This window comes from Vipera ursinii, assembly GCF_947247035.1.
Source record: "Vipera ursinii genome assembly, chromosome: 1".
In the NCBI taxonomy this organism is placed as follows: domain Eukaryota; kingdom Metazoa; phylum Chordata; class Lepidosauria; order Squamata; family Viperidae; genus Vipera; species Vipera ursinii.
Genome location: NC_139512.1, coordinates 271,137,334 through 271,163,939, shown reverse-complemented (window position 1 = coordinate 271,163,939; position 26,606 = coordinate 271,137,334). Strand labels below are relative to the sequence as shown.

Genomic DNA, 26,606 nt, shown 5'->3' with positions numbered 1-26,606 from the left:
TAAGAAGGAAACAAAAGATTAGAATATATCCTTTTCAGCAGCCTATAAACAAGGATTAACATGAGACAAATAATGATGCAGAAAACAATAGCTTAATCAAAGAACTAGCAAGGGGAAAAAACCATATCCCCACCAACACTGGCAGGGCAAGCTACTGTATAGAAGCAGGAAGCAAACATCGCACTCACTCACACTGATGAGATTACCTAGCTGGGTAATGAAACATCTGCAAGCAAACAACCAAGCTCAGAGAGCACCAAGTTCTCCAAAATTCAACCCTACATATTTTTCTTCTTTTGGTGCTGATTTAATTTGGGGATTCGTATGATGAATGTTTCTGGAGAATGTGACAGCTTGCACACTCCTTTGAATTGTCTTGGCTAGTCCGTCTCAACAGTACAGTTCTCACTATTCTTTAGAAGAGCTCTACAATGTGTGTCCAAACTGCTTTGCTCTACTTTGATGAAGCAGCTCCAAAGAACCAGTTTCCACTAAAAGACAAGTCATGTGCATATTGCTTTCCAAAAACACTGCATGTGGGACTCGCATGTGCTAATTAACACTGTGGAAAAGTGCGAAAAGTGTTGAAATGCAATAAGTTTTTTGACAAACACTTCAAAGCATTTGTAAAGTGTGGTTTACATTTTAAAAAAACCCAAAGGGATGTACACATCTGTCTATTCCTTTATTTATAGACAAAATCAGAAAGATTAGATTTTACTGCTATATTGCTTAACAAGTGGAAAATGATCCAAATATGTGCTACCTTGTCCGTCAAATTGTTTAAAGATGATGTATATGTGGCCTCTATAGAGCTAAAATCCTAATAAGCACCAATAATATTGGAAGGGGGGAATTTATGTTAGGTTGTAAAGGAAAAATCAATTGCTATAGTACAGCAGAACCCCAAAGGGTAGACTTTACTAATATCAAGAAATTCACTATCCTATGACTACTTATTTTACTGGGTTTATGGGGTTGTTTTCATGTTTCATTCGCAAAGTTAGCCCCTCTTGGAAATAATACATTACGTTCTGCTTTTAAAAGCCCTACAAGGATATATTGGTGGTACTATTATTGTATTGTGGTATTGTCAGATCTTCCATCTTCAGCTTCTTCATTTCGCTTCACTGGCATCCTGTCATAAACCACTTTGGGGAAGCTTGGGATGGGAAAGAGAAGATCAATGGAAGGGTGTGTGTGTGTGTGGGGGGGGGGTGACAGGAACCAGAGGTGTCAAACTGGAATGAGCCAGCAGCCAAGGACACTTGGCCTGGGATCAGAATGTGAAACTACATCGGGGGGAAAAAATCTGGCATCAAAGCAGTGCCCAAAACATCAAAACGGGATGCTATTGGACACTGTTGAACTGGTCAAGGAGGAAGGGCCAGGGAAAGGGTGGAAATGTAACCTTTTCTGTGGGAATACTCAGATCTAGCTTTACTTTTGCTGCAACTTTAGTAAAAGAAACTAGCACTTCAACCAAATGGAGTCAAGGGTCTTTCTTTCCTAAGGATCTAAGTTGGGGCAGGTCTTTTGCTCTCCGTCTCCACCTCAGCTACCCGCCCAGCCCCTCCATCCTTAAGAACTTCTATTAAAAGAATGAGGGAAATAAATGGCAAAGCCACATTTCCTGAAGTGCTCAGATTTCCAGGATTTACCAATCTAATAAAACTCATTGGCTGACCACTCAGTAATCAAAGAGCTTATCACATGACTCAAACCCATCTCCATTTAGCTTTATCCAATATGAAAAGATAGATACAAGAATGTTGTACAATTTTGAAACACACAAAAAAAGCTCTGGATGTGTGTAACACCTCTATCATTGGATATTTTGATGTATCTGGATTTATGGCTGTAGTAAACAATCTGATTTCATCTGATCTGATCTGATCTGATCTGATTTGATTTGATTACAACAACTTTTAAACCTCAGCATATCCAAAAGTCCCTCATATCTCTAAATTGCCTTTAACATCTTCCCCAAAACATAAAGGCACCTGTTTGCATTCAGCACTTCAAATCAATTAAAACATTGAGTATTGTTTTATAACATCGGAATTTCACAAATAAAGCCACCCATTTAAACCAATTTTTCTGTTACAACAGATACCCTTTTCAAAGAAAAGAAAATTTGTGAGGATAAACAGGTTCAAAAAAGATGGGAAGAAACTGTAAGCTGATGTTTTTCTGTACAGGATTTATAAGACTAGAAAGAAACTATGTGTGTGTGTGCATGTGCGCACGCACACACACACACACACACATTGCTCTCTGTTCTGGACGTGTAATTTTATTACTTTTTATACAAGTCAATATCAAATGTTAATAACCACATTTAGAACCAATATATGGAATTAGAATTGGTGCTTTCTGAAAAAAATATTGCTGCTGACTGTCGAATGTCATCCAGTTAGACCTGTTTCAATATTAGCTAAAATAATTGCACTCTCTGCAGTGAATTTAAAGCAAGCTAATGTGTAGTAAGCAGTGCTTAAATCTATAGCCTTAAAAAATTGCTGCGTACCAGCATTTAGGATCAGTACTTATTATGTTGCCTTCACAAGAACTAAAAACCAAAAGATACAGGAAGAGTCTTTTATTAAGACATAAGAATTTCTGTGCTGCAGGTAATATCCCCTCTATATATTATTCAGTACATTTGAAAAACAACCAGAGTGATGCTTCCTTCCTTAGTTTGCCATGTGCTCCTGGATTGCCAGATTGGAAAATATGGAAAATATGAGGATTGTCTTGAAAGGAAATGAATGAAATGCCATTTCTTTCTTTCTTTTTCAGCTGAAGCAAATCATCCAAACAAGGGCAAGCTACAGATGAAAAGACAGACTGTAAGATCCAGGACATTTCATTTCACTAAAAGTCATCCCACATCACAGTATGTTACAAAAACAGAGAGGATTGGTATTTATTATGATTGGATATGATGCTGTCTGTGTTTAGAATAGCCATCAACAACAACAAGAAATAAAATAACAAAACCTCACTTTCTCACTCTTTTCTACCTGTACTTTAAGTTTTCTCATTATTTTTTTTAGCGTAGCTTGAAGGAGGTTTCTTTCTTGTATTCAGAAACTCTAATCCTCTTAGTCTAGTTAAAAATGTATTTTCAGTACCAAAATACTTTTCTGATGTTGATTAGGCAGAGATTGAAATAGTTAAAGCTGTAGAACTTTACAGTGTTGAAATACAAAAACTCCCTTTAAATAGAAGCAATACTGGTTTTCCAAACATGTTGGCACATTAGATATAATATCTAGTATGACCCTATATGGGTAAAATATATTTACCTATATATATATATATATATATATATATATATATATATATATATATATATATATATATATATATGGAATATTAGATTCTATTGTTCATCTCTAACTCCACACGAAGTTTTTGTGCTCTTCTTCCTTGAATTTGTGAGTTCACGAAGACATTGGTTCTTTGGCTAATATATGGTCTAGTCCAAACAACGTATGGTATTATTTCATATAAAGGTAAAGGTAAAGGTTCCCCGGCACATGCGTGCTAGTCGTTTCCGACTCTAGGGGCCAGTGCTCATCTCCGTTTCAAAGCCGAAGAGCCAGCGCTTGTCCGAGGACGTCTCCGTGGTCATGTGGCCGGCATGACTAGACCCCAAAGGCACATGGAACGCTGTTACCTTCCCACCGTAGTGGTCCCTATTTTTCTACTTGCATTTTTACGTGCTTTCACACTGCTAGGTTGGCAGAAGCTGGGACGACTAATAGGCACTCACTCTGTTACGCAGTACTCGGGATTCGACCCACCAAACTGCCGACCTTCTGATCGACAAGCTCAGCGTCCTAACCCACTGAGCCACCGCGTCCCTATTATTATTTCATATACTGGTGCATAAAGACTGAAAGGCCATCAAAAAAAACCAATGCACAGAATTCCCAATGCTGTACATGCCAGTTCCATCTGGCATTTTTCATCTGCACAGATGAGGCACCCTCCCATATTTTAATCCCCAGGTAGATAGATAACCTTTATTGTCATTTTTACTGTGGGCACAATGGCACACATTAAAAATGAAATTTAGTTGATTGCTCTCAAAGTGTACACATACATAACACACGTTTAAACATACTATATACAACGTAAGTATAGGCCTACACCCTTACATGTTATAAGGTCAAGCCAGGTTTGGGCCATTCTATGGGTACTATCATTCTTAGTTTGAATTGATACCTTTTAGGATGGTGGCCTCTGAGAGACACATGCCAGGACTCACATAATGCTCTAGCTCAGAGGTCCCCAACCTTTTGAGCACCAGGGACTAGTTCCATGGAGAGAGGTTTTTCCGCAGACCGCAGGGTGCGTGGTTTTGTGTGCTGCCTGCATCCTGCAGATGGGGCTTTGCTTGTTTGTGCAGACCAGTTGCTGGCATGCTGCGGCACTACTGGTACTGGTCCATGGACCGGGGCTTGGGGACCTCTGCTCTAGCTCATATTGTACTGTCAGTCATAAATCTATTGATTAGCATAGCATTCATTCACCTGCACTGTTGTATAGTCAGCAGGAACTAAACCACTAACAACAAAATAGAAACTAGTAATCAATAAACTGATATAGTATAGTTTTGTACTGCAAAGATGGCACTTAAAGTATATTCACAAAAGATAAGGCCTATTGAATAAGGCCTATTTCTGAATCATTTACATTTTTTTTTATTGAAAAGTTTTACAAAAACAAAATTTTACAATATATCCCCAAATCCCTCCCACCCCAAACCCACCCACTTCCCCCCCCCACTTCCCAGAGCTAAATACAGGATTATAGTTACAATAATCATATTCTAAATAAAAATTGTGCATAATATACAATTAACCAAATTCATAATGCGCTTTAACTCTCTTTTAACATAACTACAAACAACGTACCAATAACAATATCCCACTAAAATCTACTCATAAGCTAAATGGAACTTTTTAGTCCCATATTTGTTTTGAATATAATTTATCCATCTCCTCCAAACTGAAATATATCTTTCCTGTGAATGATCCTTCAAATAAGCAGAAATCTTAGACATTTCTGCAAGATTCGAAACTTTAAACACCCATTCTTCTACAGTGGGCAAACTATCCTTCCAATATTGTCCCACCAGTAACCGTGCTGCCGGCAGCACAGAATCATTTACATTTTTGATCAATTCCCCTTATCAAGCAAGACACTAGCTCTGTACAAGTGTTATTTAAATTACTTAATTCAGTACACTTGTAGAGATAGGTTTACACTGAATATCTCATCTGCCTGCCTGCCTGCCTATCTATCTATCTATCTATCTATCTATCTATCTATCTATCTATCTATCTATCTATCACAAATGTCTGTCAGACATTGCCCATAGAACTGCAGAGACTTTGTGACCAGAAACCCTGTTCTTTGCAACTCCCATAGAAACTTCCTGTCTTGACCAAGTCCCTAAATGTTAGCAAAAGGGCTGATCTGTGCAAATTTGAAGCTTGGAGCTACTTGATGGCTTTTCATTGAGCATATAGATGTGGAAATTAAATAATACTTGAATCAGACAATCAACAGTTCCTCAATCCATCACTTCTTGGGATTAACATACAGTAGTTTTGGAAAACGTCATGCTGATCTAGTCAAAGGCTTAATTTCAAATATGCATTTAACGGCTGTGACGTTCCTGTTGGTTTTGCAGTTTCTTTCTTTCAGTATCTGCACAACCTCTCCCTGCATCAACCAGCTGATTACAAATTCAAATTTTATACACACACACACACACACACACACACACACCATGTACCCAGCTGCGTATGATATATGCACATAGATATGTAAATGGGCATGCTATATGTGCTTCCTTAAGTGTAAAATACAGACCAAAACATAAAAAGTTGTGCTAACAGCTGAGCAAGGTGGCCTTTTCCATGCAGAGACATTTCATGCTGCAAAGGTGATGCAATTCATTTCATTAAAGCAAAGAGGCAATGCAGTTTGCTTCAGCAAGGTCCTTTTAGCACTTAGGAAAGTTGGAAGATGCTTTGGAGTGTAAAATGCACTGGCAGACGGTTCTGCTTAGGTGCAGCGCCTGAGCAGAAGACTCTTCTAAGTGTTATATATGTCAGACAAGAGGAAAATGAAATGAAGCAATGAGGCTGCTTCACTTCGCTTGTTCATAGAAGCTAAAGGATTGCATGGACTACATAACTACACTAACGAGTTTTAGGGAATGCTTCGTTTCACACTCTATCAAAAGAAAGACATCTTTCAAAGCTTTGCACAGTCCTGCTAACTGCAACATACTTACTCTTACTTTCTATGTATGATCATCTGTTCTCAACTCCTTTTCTTCTTTCCCACTAACTCTTTTGCCACAAACCATCAGAAAGCCCCAAAGGCAAATGTTTGACTTAGTGAGATCAGAGAATTGGTCCAGCCATCTCCAGTTTTCCAAAGAACCAATGGGCATTCTAGGAGAGTTCAGAAATTCATCTGAGTTTTCATACAACCATTGATTCTGCTACTAGTGCAAAGCAGTTACATTGGATCCACGTGAAAGACAGTGCCAGCCAAAGACATTTTCATGCCCAGAGCAGAAAATTAAATCTAACAAGGATTGACGGTTGAATAAGTCTTCAAAACTAATAGGGACAATGTCTCCTACAACATCTGAAGAAAGCAGGGAAGTTTGGGCCTTAAACCTTGGGAGATACAGAACATGTTGCAGAGCCTCAAAAATCATACTTGTAACCTAGCAATACCCACCTCCTCAGAGGAAGTCTAGAGGAGTGCAGTGGCTCACGTAGTTAGGACCCTGGACTGATGATCAGCAGGCCCATGTTTGAAACCCAGTTGCCGCGTGATGGGGTGAGCTACCTTCACTTGCTCCAGCTCCTGCTGACCCAAAAGTTCAAAAGTGGGTGTCCACAAGTAGATAGATGGGTACCACTTTGGTGGGCAATTTAAAGGGACATGAAAGGAGCTCCCAACTGGGCGTCGCTGGGCAACGGTGATATCATTGGCTAATCCTCTCAACCTGGAAGTGCTTCGGTGCTCCAAACATGAATGTAGTAGTACCAAAGGCTGCCACATTTTGCAGCAAGGTGGGGCCAGCTAGCCCTTTAAGGAAATCAAAAGTGTTTATTATATGCCTGCGTTAAAAAGATAAACTCACTATGCAGTTCTTGTTAACTCATAGGGACAATTCCATGGTGCAGTATTAATTGATATCATGTGGTTGTGTGCTATAGTAACTCCCTTTGAGACAGAATTTATTTCACATATTTATTTTGGAGCGCTCTTTGATTTTGTAGATGTTTCTGTTCTTTTGATTTCCAAATCAGTGGTTTAGCTAAGAATTGTTTGAAGCTGCAGTTCTGCAGCTACGACCAAAGAGCAGAAGGATGAAAAATTCTAGTCTTATAAAACTTGACATACCAGTAGTTGTCCCACTGATTTCTTGCTGTTATCCCCCACTTATTTACCAATGAACTTTACTAATAGCTATATTAATAGTTGTAGCACCTGCACTGTGGAATTATCCCTCTCCCCACTTCTCAGTTTTGACTGACCCTAATCCTGTTAGCCTTCAAGATACCTGGATACCTGGATATTCCTGCAGACACTGGGCCAAGGATGTTAGATGGAAAGCAGAAAATGTAGAGCTATGTCTCCATTCCATTATTGCTGTCATTAGGGTTGTGTTGTTCTTCTTGATTTTATTTTATTATTGTATGCTACCTGGAGCTGCATTTTTGGGCAGTTACCTAAATATTGAAATAAATAAAGAATTCCAGTTGCGTTATATTAAGCAGGCAGAGCATGAAAAAGATCATTTACAAGGCACAGCTTTCTTCCCATTCTTGTTTTTTGGTGTAAATCAGTGGTTCTTAATGCTATATTTGTTCTGGACGGAGCAAGTTTCTGTGGGGGCTATTTGGATTTATGATCATCTGACATAATTGTCAAGCCTTATTCTTTGTGCTCATTTCAGCAGCAATAAATATTGAAAATTATCGTATTTATCATTAATATCTTTCGTCTAATAGTGGTGAATGAAACGAAGAAATAAATGAGGCTCAAAAGGGGGGCATGAGCAAAAAAAAATAGATTGAGAACACCTAGGTGACAAAACCATTTGCATGATGCTCAGACGTGAAAGGCAACTGTGATAGATAACCTACTGCAGGGGTGTCAAACTTGCAATGTCACGTGACGTGTCGCGACGTATCGCAGCTTTTTTTCCATTGCCGGCAATGGGGTGGCCATGGTTTCGCTATGATGCATCCGGCCCGCGGCCCAGCAGTTTGACACCCCTTAGCTAAGTGTCACCAGCTGCCAGAATATATTCCATTGTGAAAACAACTGCTGCTTAATAAAGAAGCTGCATATACATCGCTAATGCCAAATACTGCTTTTGCACAATATGCTAAGGTCACTTAATGATAACCATAGGTAAGGTATGTGTCTATTAAAAACATGCAGATTGCAGCTAACTTCAGTTGGCTGCAGTTTTGGCAGTTCTTCTCCACTTCATCTGGTCCCTCAACCACCAGTCTTCTTGGCTGATCAACTAGGACTATCTGAAACAAAAGGCAGTTGGTGGCCCACCTGAAGTCACAGATAGTATGTGCATAATGAGGGAACGCTGTTTCCTCCCTATCCTTTCTGTGTTCTTGGAAACGTACTGAAAACCGATTCAGAGCAGCAGAGATTTGCTTTGCTGTCATTCTTGTTACCTGATTTCATGCCATGGAAGTTTTTTTTTTTTAAATTTTTAATTCCATTTATATCCCGCCCTTCTCCGAAGACTCAGGGCGGCTTACAAGCTAAGCAGTAGCCTTCATTCTATGTATATGCCTGCTTATTAGGGCTTTTCACACACACACCCCAAGCGGCATTATTACAAAGTCAGCTTAATTGCCCCCAACAATCTGGGTCCTCATTTTACCTACCTCGGAAGGATGGAAGGCTGAGTCAACCTTGAGCCTGGTGGGACGCGAACCTACACTAATTGCAGGCAGCTGGTGTTACTTAAGGAGGCATCAGCCCACTGCTCCACCAAGGGAGAATTTGGATATGAACTAATTCTCCATCCAGGTTTGAATGACATCCACCCTGTGCTTTAGGTTAAAGTAATCCAAACCGATCCATGGTTACAGACTGCAGTTAAGGTAGTGACAAAATTACCATCGGGGCCCTGGTCCAGGTACAGATGACACACTAGGCCAGATTACAATATAGTTTAGTGAGTTGTCAGAATATGGTCACAAGCTTACTAACATCAGTAATGGGATGGATTCTACAGGCATTTTATAGAGGTTCAAATATCAGGCTTTTTCATCTTCCAGATCCCTCTGCTTCTGGCTGTGACAAACAGATTGCAGCTTGGTAAGCATTACTAGGTCTAATATTCTTGTGCTGTGAAAAAGAACAGAAGCTTTGGGACAGTAGAGTTGACAGCTTCCAGAAGAATGGATATCTTCTCATTAATTGCAATTGCTGCTCTTTCTCATGTCGCTTTCCTCATTCTCCATCTGGCACAAAATTGGCAGCTGCCTGTTAAGTGACAAGGAAAATCAAAGAAGTGTAAAGTATGATAGCTGGTACAAAGAGTTGCTCTAAATGAAAGTTCACCCACTAATGGACTAAGAGCAGATTCTTTTATCTAGATGCCTCTCCATTCTCCATGTCCCAAACAAGTTCCTCATTTTTCCAGTGACCCTCCACATGATGTCTACATTTGAGGATAAGCCTACCTTAAGAGATAATACAGTAATAAGGTCAATACTCTTAGTCACTTGACAGTGAGATGGGCAGCATATAGATTTAATAAATAAATATTTTTTTTAAAAAAAAAACTTACCCCAGGCATTTGTATTGGCATTCCACCACTATTCATTCTGCTCCACAGACTTTTGTTCTGACCCTACAAATTAAAAGGAATCATGAATAAGTGTTCTAGTTGTTCCATTTTAATACCAGAGAGGTTGGTGCTTACTAGCCAGAGTAGCTGTGTTCCCTCACTACTTTCAGTGATGCATAGAGAAAGCTTACCTAACAACGGGGATTTATCATTAATGAGCCATATCCATACTCCCCATGCTGCTGTGTGGATTAATGGGGAACTGCTGCCTTTGGATGAATTTGCTGCCAGTTGCTAAGCTAACACACTGTCTTTCTTCCTCAGTGACATAATGATACAGTCCATGACTATGCAGATAGCTGTTTCGCTGACTTACCTATTTGGGGCATGCTTCAATGCTGTCCATTTGCATCAGTGGAGTTAGGATTCCAGTTGGATGGATGTATTTGGAGCCCTGAAGAAAGCACCTGAAAAGATCCTGAGGAGACAAGTATTAGCAATGCGCATTTCTTGACTTTCTTATAAGCCTTTTTTTTTTGTATGTGTGAAATTTCCATTTGTGCATTTTAAATGTGTTGGACACGGGACCATAGTATTTAATGTACATATAAGCTTAGAGTTGCCTGGTTGAGACTAAGATATCTCTGATGATTGGTAGACAATTTATGGCCAAGGCATATGTTTGCCTTAACTCTCTGAACATTTGGAAACCTACCTTTTGATTAAAGCAGGACATTTGTCAGAATATTTACCCAAATGTCATTTCAACCCTTTTTCAGATCTTTGTACTAAACACGAGGTGAAAAGCTGGGCATGTGAGAAAGGTGTGTGTGTGTGTGTGTGTCAATGTTTTCATACACGCCAGGTACTGTGCATTTTTAGGCATTATTCCAAAGCAGAATTATAGAATTCCTCCTACATTGTGCTGCTCCAGTAATATAGTTCCACCCTGTCTGCTTTTTGATTCTTGTGCTGCTCAGTACCAGGACATCTGCTGCCCCAATAGTAATGCCTCACAAATGTACAGAACTTAAGAGCAATTCCATAGGTTCACACAGAGTTTATGGGGATGAGATTGTTCTTTTGCACATATGGATAAATAGAACGTATTCCTGTCTAAGCATCTATTGAAATGTAATACAATTCTAATGCAATATACAGTAGTTCTGCTTTTCAGCCTCTCGTGGTTTAGGATTCTTTGTTTTAGGGCATGAGATGTTTCAGAGGAAATCTCCACAACCTGTGACCCAACAAGCTAAATGCAACCTCCAGCCATTTCTTTTAACATAACAGCATGTGATAAATATCCTGATTTTACTGCTTGGTTGGAACTGGGAGTTGTCAAGCATCTGACAAGCCAGAACACATGCCTGGGGAGTTGTGTTCGCTTTGGCTGGTTGTGGTTATGCAAGGTTGATTTAATATATTTCTGCCCTTTTGGAAGAAGTAGACTAATACAATTAAAAAACACACACATCTTTCAGAATGTAGAAATATTTACCTCATGAGCAATGCTAAAAGATATATTTTCCTTGGAAATGAGCTCATGCATACATATAGACACATTCCATAATTTTCCCATACGCATTAATTTAGGCACTTTTTTTGTTTCTGTACATCGATATGTACATTAATAGTCCTTCACGCCTGGGTATTCAGACAGCAATGGAGAGAGACTGTGAGGGCAGACAATGCATTAGATCTATTTCCTCAAATAAAATAGTAGCATGAAAAACTGGGGAGAAGATGGAATCTAATGCAAACGACAAGACAATATAAAAGCCACAAGGAAAGGTAATAATTCAAACCTTTTTCCTACTGAATCTACATAAATATTCTCTGTCATGCAAATTGATATTAACAGAATTTAATTAATGATTGAGTGCGAACATTCTCTGTGCTCAGTAGTTATATCTCCACACCTAAATATGTGTCTTATGGACAAAGAGAAAGTATGAACTACCAACAGAAGAGAACATTTGTAACTTAAAGTTGAACTGTGGGGTGCTTGGTGCTCTCTGAGCTTGGTGGTTTTGGGGAGATATTTAATTCAGTACACTGAAGATGCTACCTAGTTAGATAATGAAATGTCTGCAAGAAAACCACCAAGCTCAGAGAGTACCAAAAACATGACCTGTAGGATTGGTTCTCTGATTAGAGAGAGGTACCTGGGATGGTCAATGCTATATCTAGATGTAGACTTAGATTTAAAAATGTCTGGGCCAAAAGGTAGGTTTTAGGTTCTGTCTTCTATTATAATAAACATTAGTTCTGCCTCAATTCCAATGGCGATGTTTCCACAAGTAAAGACTCTATCTGCAAATAAACAGATCCTCCTATATATGCTAGACATATCCATGACAGAACCTGGATAAAATGTTTGGGAGGAAACAGTAATGAGCTTAAACCAGTTAAAATTTGCACGTGAAAGTGAGCATCTTGAATTTGACTCAGAAAGCAACCAGCAGTCTGTATGGCTGTGTCAACACTGGGACGACTCTGAGAGGTGTTATTCACCAATTATGCCACTGTTTTCTGAGGCAGCTACAATTTCTGTGTCATTTTCCAGTGCCACTTTATGAAGAGCACATTTGCAGTAATCCAACCTTGATTGTGTCTCTCCTCCAAGAAAGGTCACAACTGATTTACTAGCTCAGTCGGATAACAAGCTACCTTTCCATTGATTTTACATGGTTGTCTATGTCAAAGCTAGATCCAAGGAAGATCCTTAGTCAATGAATTTGTGCCTGAAGGGGGAATGCAGCCACATCCAAGATAAGTTACCAAATGAAATGTTCAAGTGCAGAATCAAAATAAAATTATCTCTTGTCTGAATTCAGCATCAGCATATTCTCTTCTTACCTTTAGTCAATGTCTAAAGGCATCTGAAGGTTTTTAAAAAGTCTAACCCTTGCAGCATTCCGCCCTACTGAAAGTCAGAGCTATGTATTTTAACCTGCTGCCTATACTACTTAAGCTTATTTGCTGATCTTGGCTGAGATGGAGAACAGTTCCCCATCATCTATGCTGAAATAAAATGTGGTTTTTGCCAACCAGTTTCTATAAGTGGAATTTGGGTGGATAATGAAGAAACAATGTAATATCCTGCTACTCAACAGCTACTATAAATACCCTAAGCTAAGCCTGGCTGGTTAATATTTCTATTAGATAAGATCCTTTGAATAACATGAGACATGATGTTATTAATAGGAGCTATCCTATAATTTGGGGGGGAAAGCCCTTTGATTTTTGGCTACAAGCAACAGATTTTGCTCTACACAAAATCTGGCTTCAAATATCATGTTAAACAAATGACCATAGTTTATTAAATAAATCACAATGGCTGAATTCAACAATAAACAAATTCAGAGTCACTGAATTCACATGATATCTTAAGCCAAAACCAAATGAACCACATTAACACTTAGCACGATGTAAAGTATTAATCCAGAAATATTCTGCTTTCTGCAACTTAAGTCAGAATCATCAATAGAAGACACAGCTTCTGGGACGTCTGAAGGTATCTTTTTAGTCTTTAGTCCAGCAGAGGTCCAGAATTAAAATAATCGCAGAACCTCAGACAGAAGGACATCATGACTCTAGATACATTCCTCAAATGTCTTACAAGTTAAAAAAAAGGACCTAATCCTCCATCAGCACTATACATAGAACATTATTCCTTTTGTTAAAATGGAAAATAATGATTAAAATGTAGCAGTAATGTAAATATCTTCATTAAAGAGAAAGTAGTAGAGTATAGAGCATCATTACTGGGATGTTCAAAAGTACTGCAGATATGACCTCTCTATATTGCCAAGTTGAGCCATCTGGCAATGATCTGCTCTGTAAAAATGTGGCTGTAATATATTAGGTACTTGAAACATTTCAGGTGCAGATTCTAAAACTCCAATCATGAATAATCTAATATAGCACTCAAAGAAACTATAGCTGTGCTATAAATGTAACAAGCCTCAGTCTTATCTCTAGCCAAATATTCTTTCCTAACAGCAGAGGAATGGCAGGAGTTAATTATTATAACAATGATGAATTGTGTTATTATGAGTCCTATCATCTGGAAAGTGGTCTAAAATATGAAATGTGACTTCTTCCTATACTTTCTCACTGTCAGCTATATAAATTACTAATATATTTTGACACAGGAATTTCTTATAAACATAATTTCACCAGAAAATTCTTAGGTAGACCCCCCATGACTTCCAATCTTTCATAGCCTGTTTTAAAATGATCATATCAAGATTATGAGGCAAGCCAAGTCATCTTTTTCTTTTGCTAAATTGGAGTTAGCACTAATAAACCACTAAGAATAGAATGGCATTCCTCACCACCACCACCTCATCTGGAAAGGTCCTGATATTAAGGTTTTAATTCAGATGTTATAGAGGTGTCATATTGCACGATTTCTTTATGGCAGAGCAATTTCATAAGGAAATCATTTTTTAAAAAAATAAAATTAACTACCAGTCTCCTCGGCAAACTGATGAATATTTGGCGTGGATAATTAACTTGTGTTTCAGAGATGACTAATACTTGAATGTTTTCTTACATTATATAAAATAAAAAGGTGCTGAGATTTGTCTCACACTTTGTGTGAAGTCAGCATATCGGGGAGGGGAATATTGGATTTGCAAAACAAGCATTCAGACCCTACATTACAAGCCGCTGAAATGAGAATCACTTCATCAGGGCAATTCTGCATTAATTTATCTGGGAAGCCCCCTTGACTGCAAAAGGGTTCCTTCCTTTATAATGCTTTACATCATCTTCATTTGTGAAAACACCATGCATTTGTATCAAATTCACTGAGGTAGAACTCAAAGGGGGGGGGAGCACTTGTACTATCTCTAGCTTGCATTATGCCAACTTTAGATTGTACTCCACCCCCTTTCTCTCTGCAGAGATACAACATAACTTAATTTTGTATTCTGTGTTATGTAAACAGTAATACTCTAAGGGTAAAAATGGAATTACATAGCAGAGATCTGTGATCGGGATCTTCCGCTCTTGAAAATATTGAAAGTCTTTGATGGGGACTTCTATGAGCTGCAGTCCTGACACATCTAGAGAATTCCAGGTTAGAGAAGGTACAGGAAATCAAAACTTGACACTTAGTTCATACAGACTGAATTTGATTAAAGAATGATGAAAAAAACAACCATAACTGCATTGTGGACATTGTGAAACTGAATACAAAATGAAATCCAAAATTATTTGACTAAGACCAGTCCTAAATTTTGCAAACAAATCATCATCTTGAGCAGACATCACAATAAACTGCATTATTTTTTATCTTTTCTACCATGACATGGCTATAGACAAATGCTTCCAAGTTCTTATCAGTTTCTTCTATGAATCTTCATGCTAGTAATCATTAGAAAATTCATTCTCTAATTAGAATATATCATTAAACCATCTCTATTAAACCTTCTCTGAGAATCTAGCTCCATGTTATTTTCTTCTACATAAATACCATAGTAGTATACTATACTATTTATTTTACATAAATATACCATAGTAGCACACTATATATAATATATGCTATATACTATTTGTATAAGAGAATAATGTAAGTATAATAATAGTATACTATAGAATAATAGCTTTTTTGGCATTAATATTTACAACATTGTAATGTCCAATGAAAAGAAATTTTCTGGGGTCATACTGCATCCTTTAGTTTTTGAAAGCTTTAGCCTCATTGGGGAAAAAATTGAATTGACATAATAGACATTGGGAGGTATTTTTATTCATACAAACAAATAAAACATATTCATGGAGAATCTATACGCTTCAGTTCTGACTTGGGAACTTTAAAAATAATGATTTGTCTATGTCACTTGTAACTTTGTAGAATTCCACACCTTTTATCTATTTAATAAGAAATGAAACTTGAGGTTGTTCAACTTCTCTGAAAGGAAATGGTATCTCAAGTAAAATACAATAATCAAAGATACATGGGTATTTCTTTTTCTACTATAAACTTAGGATCACAACTTATTTTTAGATTCAATACTTTAGTGTAAAGAACATGGAGAATAAGAAACAGTAGCTGTCAATTTACACCAGAAACTCAAACTTTGTTGTGTTTTTCTTTGATAAATACAAATTAGTTCCATAGATATCTAAGGATAAAATTAATTACTATTTTGTAAAAAAAAAAAACAACCACTTTTCTGCTTCATATGAAAGTGTCCCCAAAAAGAATTTTAAACAAAACCAAAGCTAAAATTTCAAAGATAATGTCTTATATTCATTCTAAAATGAAAAGATCTGAAACAATGAATGAATTTTATGTAAAAGAAAAGTTTTTGATTTGTTATCCAAAGCAAAAAAAAAAGATTTAAGATTCAATTCTAAAATATACTAAATTCCTTTTGAATTGCTTGTTCTTTTTTTAAGAAAAAGAAACAGCTTTACAAAGGAAAAGTGGGAAGGAGAAGGTTTAAACCTCTCTGTCTTCAATATTCTTGGTTAGCAACTCTCAGTTGTTTACAATAACATAAAAAAAGAGGATTTGTATATGGTTTATATATCATGTGATTTATTTTTGGCTCAAACTAAGCAGTCAACAAAACAACATTATTTAAAAAAAGCTGTATTTATCTAATCTGGTCAAAGAGTTGGAAGTTCAGTCTTGGAAGTTCAAGTACAAATCCATCCAGGCACTTGTTATGGTTCATGCATACTGTTGAACCATGGCTTGTTTTGATAATGGTTCCCTAATAAGGTAAAGTGTTTGATTCACATTAAGCTACAAGTCATGGTTTAAAAACCACAATGGCTGGCTCTTACAACTTATTAAGCCAAAATTAAGCCAATTGCGTTATGATTTAACACAATCTATGATTCAAGTCATGGTATTTAATACTAAGTATGTATTTCATAGCCATTGCTTCTTAAAATGTAAATTACTTGTAGTGGCCCTGAGAATAAAAGTTAGATAAAGATTTGGAAGGGCATTCTAGACAACAGCTCAATACAATTAAATCAAATGCCTTACCCACCTTCAGTGTGCACAGCAGATACATATGTCCAGTTGTAACGTTTGACGATGTCAAGCATGGCTCTAGCTTGCAGGATATCAGATGGAACCACCCTCAAGAAATATTTGTACAAAGTTTTGTCACTCAGGTCAATACTGGTTGCAGAATAAGCAATCTGAGGAATATCAAAAAGTTGAAGCAGATTTTGCACTTGGATGGCTACAGAACTCGAACCTGGACCAATGACACCAGCAATGGGTTTTTTAGCCCTGATATTGGGGTGATATAAAGGATCTGGCAGGCAACGACCCAGGGCATCTTTTTCATCTCTGATAGAGATCAAAGAATCCCTTATGAATTCAATACTCTGTTCCAAGGCTACTGAAGAATGCCAGCAGGAATCTCGAATTTCACTGCCTAGAGTGATGTTGGGCAGCAGAAATGGATCTGCATTTATCTTATCCAAAGTGTGAAACATGGCCTCAACTCTCTGGATGCCATATTGCTCTCGGATCTCACCACACTTCCTTTCTGGTACCTTCTCAGCTGGGGGTTGGTGATGGACTGAAAAGAGGGCTCCTATAATGACATCCCCATCCATTCTGGCTACTGATCTCTGGGCGGAAGCGGCTGAAATCAAAACCTTTCTGCCAGTATTCCTGGGGAGAAAGTCCATCTCCAAGAGGATAGCAGGAAAAAAGACAAGCAGGACCCCTATCATCTTGTTGCAGGAGACCATCCAGATCCAAGCGACCAGTTTCATGGGATCTTCCTGTCTACACATGGTTAAAAGCATAAAGAAGACCACAGACTTTCTTCACTATTTCACTTCTTAAGAATCTCCAAGGTGATTTTAAAGCAAAAGCTTAAAGGGGCAACAGAAGTCACTGTAGGCGTGAATTGTAGCCTGTTGACATGAGAAGAAAGAACAGAACACATTCATCAGCTAAAAGTATGGCACAGCCAAACACTGTAAAGGTCATTTCCTTTATAAGTATCCCTCTCCACCTGCCTAGACTATTAGTAGACATCATAATCAATTGGCTGTAAAGAGCAAGCTGTCCTTAAATACAATTTCCAAAAAATATCTATCTATCTATCTATGAAGATAACAAAGAATTCATTCCACATATTTTAATAGTGATACATTTATGGGCAGATATTTGCATGAGCAGATGAATTGATTCATACTTGACAACCTGCATATATATAATTGAGAATATATTTTATGTAATAGGAGAAGTGGCTTTACCGGTAATCTGATGTTTGAATGAGACTGAGGAACCCTTATAAGTTACAAAACTTCCATAGGTCACGTAATTTTTTAAAAAGAAGAAAACAAATTGTTTACTTAAGGACCAGAAAGCTATGCGCGTTCCAAACATCACCCAAAAGAAGAAGGGAAAATCAAAGCAGAAAGAAAATGTCATTTAAAGGTCAAGCTCGAATTGTTAAACAACCAAACAAGGTACAGCCTCTTGTGGCAAGATTATTAATGTTTGGAATTTCGACAGGAAAATCGGTGGTTCTGTATGAGCTACAACTATGCAAGCCGTGGGAAAAACATATTAGTTACTAAGGCAACCACAGACAAAGTCCTGATGTGCTTTTCTGGCACCTCTTGGTTTTCATGCAGACTTTGGGGCAGGAGAGGTGGCAAGTCAGGCGGCTAGAGTTTAAGTAGTTTAATGTAATTTAAAAGGCGATCGGCCAGGGTTCGAGATAATTGCTAATAGGAAAGAGATATTTCGCTGAGCTCGCCTGTCAGGGCTTCCTGTTGCATAGGCTAGGCGACTTATTGATTTCAGGACCCTGGACAGCGATTTCCGCAACCCAAATCCTAAGGAGTTGTTCCTCCGGTCCTGGAAATGGAGATTCAAGGGCGATGCTAAGCATTTTGTGCCCGAAACTTCTTTTATATCTATCAAATTCACTCAGACAAACACACGCACGCACCTCTTTCACTAGCATCATCCCTCCTCCCGCCAATGCCTGACAACAGAATGAAATACATACAGAGAATTCCAGTTGCAGCAGCTTCTGCTTCCCATTCTTCCCGGAATGGCTTTGAATGCCTACAGAATTAAGCAGTGGAGGTGGGTTTTTCTATCGCAAGGCAGATTTCAAATTGCACCGTACTCTCTTCACACACCCCTCCCTCTTTCTTCTCCCTGAAGGACAGGAAGCCCAAAGCACCACGAAGGAGAGGGAGGAATGAAAGGGGTGGAAGAAAGATACTCCCAGGAGGGAATCAAGTCCCATTTTTCCCTGCGCACACGCACGCTGGATACAGCCGAGGGTCTCAAATTGGTCGGGAAATCCACCCTATCTGTCATACATCGGCATTTATGATGAAGTCTTGGGTTGGGCTCTTTTGCCTACGATCTTAAGCTCGCTCTGATTAAACTTAAGACAGACCTACCTTCGCCCGAATCCAGGACGCAATTCACTCCTTCCTTGGTCAGAACGTTTATTGCCAATTCTTCTTTTTGCCAGAAGCTGGTACAGGCAGATGGAAGGAGATGGGCTGTACGCGACTGCCCTCTTTCTTCAACGTGCTTTTACCGCATGAAGCAAGAAGAGGGGGCGGCAGCAGTGGGGGGGGGGAGCTCAGGTCATCCAAGGCTCTTTGGGTATACAAAGATTTGCCATCCTTCCCATCGCCCTTCCCCGGATTTCCCCACTTTCCTCCAGCTCTTTTCTGATAATCAGTTCCCTATATTGTATATCTCAACGGGCGGGGGGGGGGGAGAGCTTGGCTTTTCAAGTACCAGCAGTTCATTACTTGCCTATCAAATAAGCAAGCGTCAATATAGGAAGAAGAAAATAAGAGGGGAGGAAAGAATTGGATTCAGAAGTGTACATAGAGATTTGCTTTTCTTTTTACGTTTGTACTTTTATTTGCAATTGAAAATTTAGCTTTTCAAGTACTGGAAGTAAATATTACTCAGAGGAAGAGGGGGGGGAAGAAGAGGGAGAGGGAAAGAGAGGGAGAGACCCTGTTGAATTTTTCAAACATTTGAATGAATCAAAATGGCATCCAAATAAGTAGAAGGTGTATTCTTTAAAAATCAGTCTGATAATGTATGTTGGGAGTATGTCTGGTTAAAATAACGCCAAGTTGGATTATACAATTGAAGAGTTTGCTATGCTGATAACATTAGTAGTTTTGGACCCTAGTATTTTCAGTTTAAGGGACGCGGTGGCTCAGTGGGTTAGGACGCTGAGCTTGTCGATCAGATGGTCGGCAGTTTGGCGGGTCGAATCCCGAGTGCCGCGTAGCAGAGTGAGCGCCTGTTACTCGTCCCAGCTTCTGCCAACCTAGCAGTTCAAAAGCACGTAAAAATGCAAGTAGAAAAATAGGGACCACTACAGTGGGAAGGTAACAGCATTCTGTGTGCCTTTGGCGTCTAGTCATGCCGGCCACATGACCATGGAGACGTCCTCGGACAAGTGCTGGCTCTTCAGCTTTGAAACAGAGATGAGCACCGGCTCCTAGAGTTGGAAACGACTAGCACACATATGCAGGGGAACTTTTACCTTTACCTTTATTTTCAGTTTATTATAGGGAAGTTGAAGTTAAAGTGGCATCTTGCTGGAAAGAGCAGACACAGCAAGGTGTCCTACTTCAAAAGAGGCAAACACATTTCATGGGGTGTAGAACTGTGGTACTATACTGTTTTACAAGGGTTATCTTCCAGGTTTTTTTTAACCTTTGTGATTTTACATTACCTTCTTATAATTGGGATGCATCTATTAAAATCTTCATTTAAAATCAATAGAAAATGCATGCATTTATGTCTCTTTCTGTGTGCATGTATGTGTGTATATATGTGTTTGTGTGTATGTATGTGTGCATATTGCTGAGGGGAAAAAAAGAGTTTTTCTCTTGCCTAAAAGGCACCCATGGAGATGTGCATTTCATAGAAGACCTTTAAACAGCCAAACCTACCATATTTTTTTTAAAGCATCATTGTTGATATTAAATAATATGAGCCAGATTGGCTGAAATACCCACACAACATTCTATGCCTGGAAGACTTACCAACTGTCTATTTTACATCTTCATTTCAATCACTCTGTTCACCTAACATGTCCCTCTGGGTAACTGGTTCCAAAACTTGTTCAGTACCAAGGGAACAGCCTACACATAAGCCTCACAAGTTCTATTGCAGAAAAGGGAGGAATCATATGTACCCTCCACTGATATGAAAACCGTCTAAAAGCATATTAGATCATGAAGTTAGTTAGGAAAACTGTTTGAAAACCAGTTATCAAAGGGTTCAGATGGCATCAAACCATTGATTTCAATTAATTATGCATTCATTCATAAAATTTTTATCCTCCATTTCACTATTTAACAACCTCAGATTGTTGATCCAATTGCACTAATTTTTTAAAAATCACTAATTAAAAGAATTAGAAGGAGACAATGAATAATTCAATCAAACATTTGTCTTGGAAATTATTTCTGAATTTTTATATAGTTGTTCCTACAATATGTTTTAAACTTGATTATCAATCCATCAGTTTTTTAGCCGAATTACAAATTTGAGGAGTCATATACCACCCAGTTGATTGGAGTAGGATATAAGCTGCATAAATAAATATAAATAAACAATTTCCCCCCTCTATCAGTGTGTATGTATAGAATAGTAATACAGGTAATTTTTATTTAGTGACCTTTGCAGTTACAATTAATGAAAAAAGTAATGTTGTGACCAATCCTCGCATTTGCAACTTTTGCAAGTCTATAAAGCAAAGGAAAGCTGAAGTAAGATCATAATCACAGTCTCAGTTTCATTTAGCAATCGCTTTGCTTACTGACCGAGTTACCAGTCGCAATTGTGCTTAATTAAACAAGGACTTTCTGTACCATCAAAATGGAAATATGTTGCATTATTCCTTAAAGAACTGGATGGATATGTAGATACATATTAAGATAGCACTGGAATCTGTTCACTCAAACTAAGAATACCATCTTTTGGGTCATACAAAAATTATTGCAAGCAGATGTAGCACCCTCTAGAGGGCTTTTCTACTAGATTTTTAGTTAATCAGGTAAATAATAGAGCTGATGCTTCACCATATATTTAAATCCTAATAATTTGGGGTTTTTCTATAACCAGTATAAGCATTTGGTATAATATATTTGTGGCACATTTCCCCTTTCAGCAATCTAATTGAAGAATTTGCACTCTCTCCAACTTCCAGTCTTTATAGCACATTGCAATATTCTAAACCTGAAGCTGCCAAATGCATAAATTTCAGGGCATCACTTATTCCACAACTGAGGAATCAACCAGTTCTAGAAAAAGGCCGAAAACTATTTGGGCCAATAAATAATTAATAATGCTGATAAATGCTTTGGTGCACATTGGAGTACCTGTTGATAATACAACCTCATCCAAACCAGGTAATTTCCCTAAATTCTGGACAGGAGAACTGCCTGTCCACAGTTCACATTTCATCAGATTGGTATTATATTATTATTTGATTAATAATATATAGTCAAGGAGAGAAACATCCTAGAACTAAGGAGAAATTTCCTGACAGTTAGAACAATTAATCAGTGGAACAACCTGCCTCCAGAAGTGGTGAATGCTCCAACACTGGAAGTTTTTAAGAAGAGACTGGACAGCCACTTGTCTGAAATGGTATAGGGTTTCCTGCCTTAGCAGGGGGTTGGACTAGATGACCTCCAAGGTACCTTCCAACTTATTATTACTATTATTATTATTATTATTATTGTTGTTGTTGTTGTTGTTGTTGTTGTTGTTGTTGTTGTTATAATATTATTATATTATTTATGGAACCATCTTCCGGTCGAGCTCCTGATGGCACCTGACCTCCGCTCCTTCCGGCGCGATCTCAAAACCTACCTTTTTGAACAAGCTGGCCTGGCCTGATGGGATGGGGTTGGGTTTTATTAATGTGTTTTAACCTACTTTTAATGTGTTTTAACTTATTCGTGGGCATTTTATTTAATCGTTTTTAATTTTTGTATCTTGTTTTTGATATGTATTGCCCTGTTCACCGCCCTGAGTCCTTCGGGAGAAGGGCGGTATACAAATTTAATAAATAAATAAATAAATAAATAAATAAATAAATAAATAAATAAATAAATAAATAAATAAATAAATAAATAAATTATTATTGGTCCCTTTTCAGAATACCACTATATCCAGATACTTACGCAGGAACTGCATAGGTTCTTCTGACTCCGTGACATAGAGAAATAGAATTGGGAGTCATCACTAGTTTCATCAAATTCTATTCCAAATTTCTTGATCACTGTTACCAAGGGCTTTATGTGGCTTTCTGAGAGATTTGGGGCAAAAAGGAACACTGTGGAATACAATAATTTAACTGCCATACATCTGAGGAATGATCACCTCAGTGCTATCCTCAAAAAGTAGCTTTGTAGGTAGGGAGTCACTATATTACGTTTCCTCCAGCTCGGTCCAGAGTCAGTCCAGGAAAATATCACTGTCAAAACCAAGGCAAATCAACTTGCATTCCAACTGCTCATCCTGTAAAAGCCCCATATGTCATGGTTCTGACAGATGAAAATCTTCAAAAGAACTTCGAGGCATTGTTTACGTTTAAGAATCTTTATTTGAGTAGCATAATATCGGCACTTACATAATTGAAGCCAAAAACTGAATTTCCCTCCCCTGGGAACATAGTATCAAAGCACAATTCCCTCCTCCATTTAACAGTCATAAATCACATTCCCCAATTAGCTTGAAGCGCGGGCTTCCTCTCCAGCTCTCCAGCCCAATTCTTTATCAGCTCTGGGCTCAATAACCTTGATTCTCATGGTAAGTTTAGTGTTGTTATGTCTAGCTGGACTCTCATTCACATCCCTCCTCACAGCATCATCTAATTCTAAAAGCGAAAGGGAAAAAATGGCTACATTTCCATCTGCTGTCAATGCAAAAACATCCGACGTTAGCAGCATTGACACCATAATCACATATGTTCTGATATAGCATGGGTCCAAATCAATCTTTATTTTTCCCCAGGATCATATGCAGCTTGTGGCCACCACCCTTTTGAGCACCTTCCCTACAAAAAAAATATAAGCCAATGAATGACAATTATTTTGAGAATTTATTTTTAAGTGTTATTTTAAAAATTTAAAGACTGAATATCCCAAGTTCTTTTATCTAAACCATTGCTATTCATTTGTAGATATTCTCTGCATCTGTGTTAAAAAAAAAGTTATTTCATCATTCCCCCACTAGTCAATAAGTTTTCAAGTAAACTGTGGAATTTGGGGAAGAGCCATATATAATTTATCTGTACTGAATTGTCAAAGTGCAACCAAATGAACTTAATAAGATTCAGAAGTCCTAACACTGTAATGCTGTTAACAAGCATAAATACACAGCATAATAATTTTTTGTATATGTTGAGCATTCCTGATCTTCTAGCATAAGCTGGAAAGACGTAACATACACATATAAAAATATTTTTCTGAGATGAAAAGAATAAAATATAAGAATGGTCTCCTAGTTTTGATACGCATAAATTTTAAATCAACACAAGATTACAGTACTAATGTGTTTGCAAGCAATGTTACATATCACTTGCATGATGATTTCATTCATATAATGAAATCCATGTTTTACTTAATGTAAAAAGCCCTCAGACTTTTTCAGAAAATCAGTAAAGAGCAGGTTTTCATCTGGTTTTTAGCATGCGTAAAATACAATAGTGCATGGTTTACAACTGTGAGACTTACTGCAGATTTTTAATACATTTTAGGGAGTCAAACGTCCCCACCTAATCTATACTTCATGTTATACGCGTGTGATTTTGTTCATGTATGTGTATACAGTATATGTTTTCATATGCATGTATATATTTCAAGCATTCCAGAGGTTAAAAAAAACTAGATAAAAAGGTGCGCAGAAATGCTTTTGAGGAGAAAGGAAAAAATACTATTCTTAAGAGCAAAAAATATAATAAAGGTTAAAAGTGGAGTGAACTTACACCCCAGTGTTGCCCCTGAGTATATTATAAACCTCTTTACTATTTGAACTTTGTTTTATGTATTTTACATCCTGGCATTATTTCTAAGTTAAAAAAATCACCCAGGCTCCTGACCTTTAAACTCTGATAGTCTGAAAACTTCATATAATAGGAAATTCAGCAGAGAACTAGACTTATTGAGAGGAATTAGTACTTAATTTTGGCTGTACCTGCTATTGTGCCTGGGGGATCTAGCGATAGTGGGGAGCTTTTATAATGGCTGTGTTGAGGGTAAGAATGGATTCTGCTGATGATCATGATTTTTTATTTTAAATTGATCGTGAATGTTTTTTTATGTTTGCATTTTTTTAACTTGGAAGTTTTTTCGAGAAACTTCTCTTAATATATTGGCTCTAATTTAAGCCCTCATTTCATTATAGCTCTGGGAGTATCTTTTCTAACAGATAAAATGATAATTAGTCCTTGATATTAAATTAACCACCAGTATCTAATCAAAGATAGATTCTGTTTTTTCTTTAAATTATGCTTCTCATTCACAGCTTTATTTTATTCATTGATTGATTTTATTTGTATCCATCTTTTCATTAATGGGTGGTTTAGCATTTGTTTTCAATTATGAAAAGTTAACTACCAGAATTTTATCAGTTAACCACCAGAATTTTTTTTATCCCGGTATTGAACAAAATAGGACCTCTAGCAGTTATGGTAATAGATATGAAAAAATGGGTTTAATTCTGATTCTGATTTTGAATACTGTATTCTTACTTTCATGTAAGAATTTCACCTTATAATTATTTGTGGTTTTAAAAGTGTAAAAATGCAAGTCTTCCCAATAGTCCTGGAGTTGTTGAATAAAAAAGTGAGAGTCGTCACCCATCATCAGATGCTTCTTTTCTTGGGTAACAAATATTCAAAGTGAAGAAAGGAGTAAGAAACCATAATGAAAAGAAATTAAAGCCAAGAAAGACAGTTAAATCTAATTTATGCCAACACAATTCATTACATCTCCTTATATCTTTCTATCCCTACAAACTATCCTTTCTTTCCATGTCCATATATTAGATTTTTTTTAGAATCCCAACTTTATTACTTTATAAGTAACTCAAGGTGGTACACAAACATACTACTTCTTCCTCATCCTATTTTGGGTTGGGCTGAAAGAATAACTGGCCCAATTATCCAGCCAGTCTCCATGCCTAAGGTGGGACTAGAACTTAGTCTCCTGATTTCTAGGCCAGAGCCTTAACTACTACACAAAGCTTCATGGCACTTCTTTAAGATCTCAATTCCATTCAACCACAACCCTAACCCTATAACTGACCTGGTTTAACATGTCATGTAAATGTTGCCCATGTATTATTTGAATATAATGAATGAACCTTTATTGTCAAAGTACAACCATGTATAGTATACATTGAGATTGGCTGAGCCTCCCTTCGTGCCCCCACCCCCAACTCACAGTGACACAAACCCTCCATCTTATTACACCATGTGAGCTAATTGCACAACACACCGGCCTCGCAAGTCAATCATGCATAAAGTTTATAAAATTATTTCCTGTTCAAGAGCCTAACAGCCCATGGATAAAAGCTGTTCTTCAGCCTGTTGTTACGGCTGGCTATACTCCTATATCTCCTACCCAATGGTAGGAGAGTAAAGAGATACCGTCCAGGATGTGAGTCATCCCTGAGAATCTTCCTCACTCTTCCAAGGCAACGAGCCCTGGC

At 37.7% G+C, this 26,606-nt stretch overlaps 1 protein-coding gene across 2 annotated transcripts in view; it reads right to left on the bottom strand.

Annotated features, from left to right (window-relative positions):
* GRM1 (glutamate metabotropic receptor 1) overlaps positions 1-17,674 on the bottom strand; it is a gene marked incomplete at both ends in the record, with an annotated part of 190,087 nt that extends 172,413 nt beyond the window's left edge. Inside the window, one exon of one of the 2 annotated variants that reach the window (XM_083348727.1) lies at positions 16,900-17,674. In XM_083348727.1, the coding sequence (XP_083204853.1) occupies positions 16,900-17,674 (775 nt within the window). The remainder of the gene's footprint in view (positions 1-16,899) is intronic. The other variant, XM_083348728.1, reaches the window with a different exon arrangement.
* Positions 17,675-26,606: the final 8,932 nt, after the last annotated feature.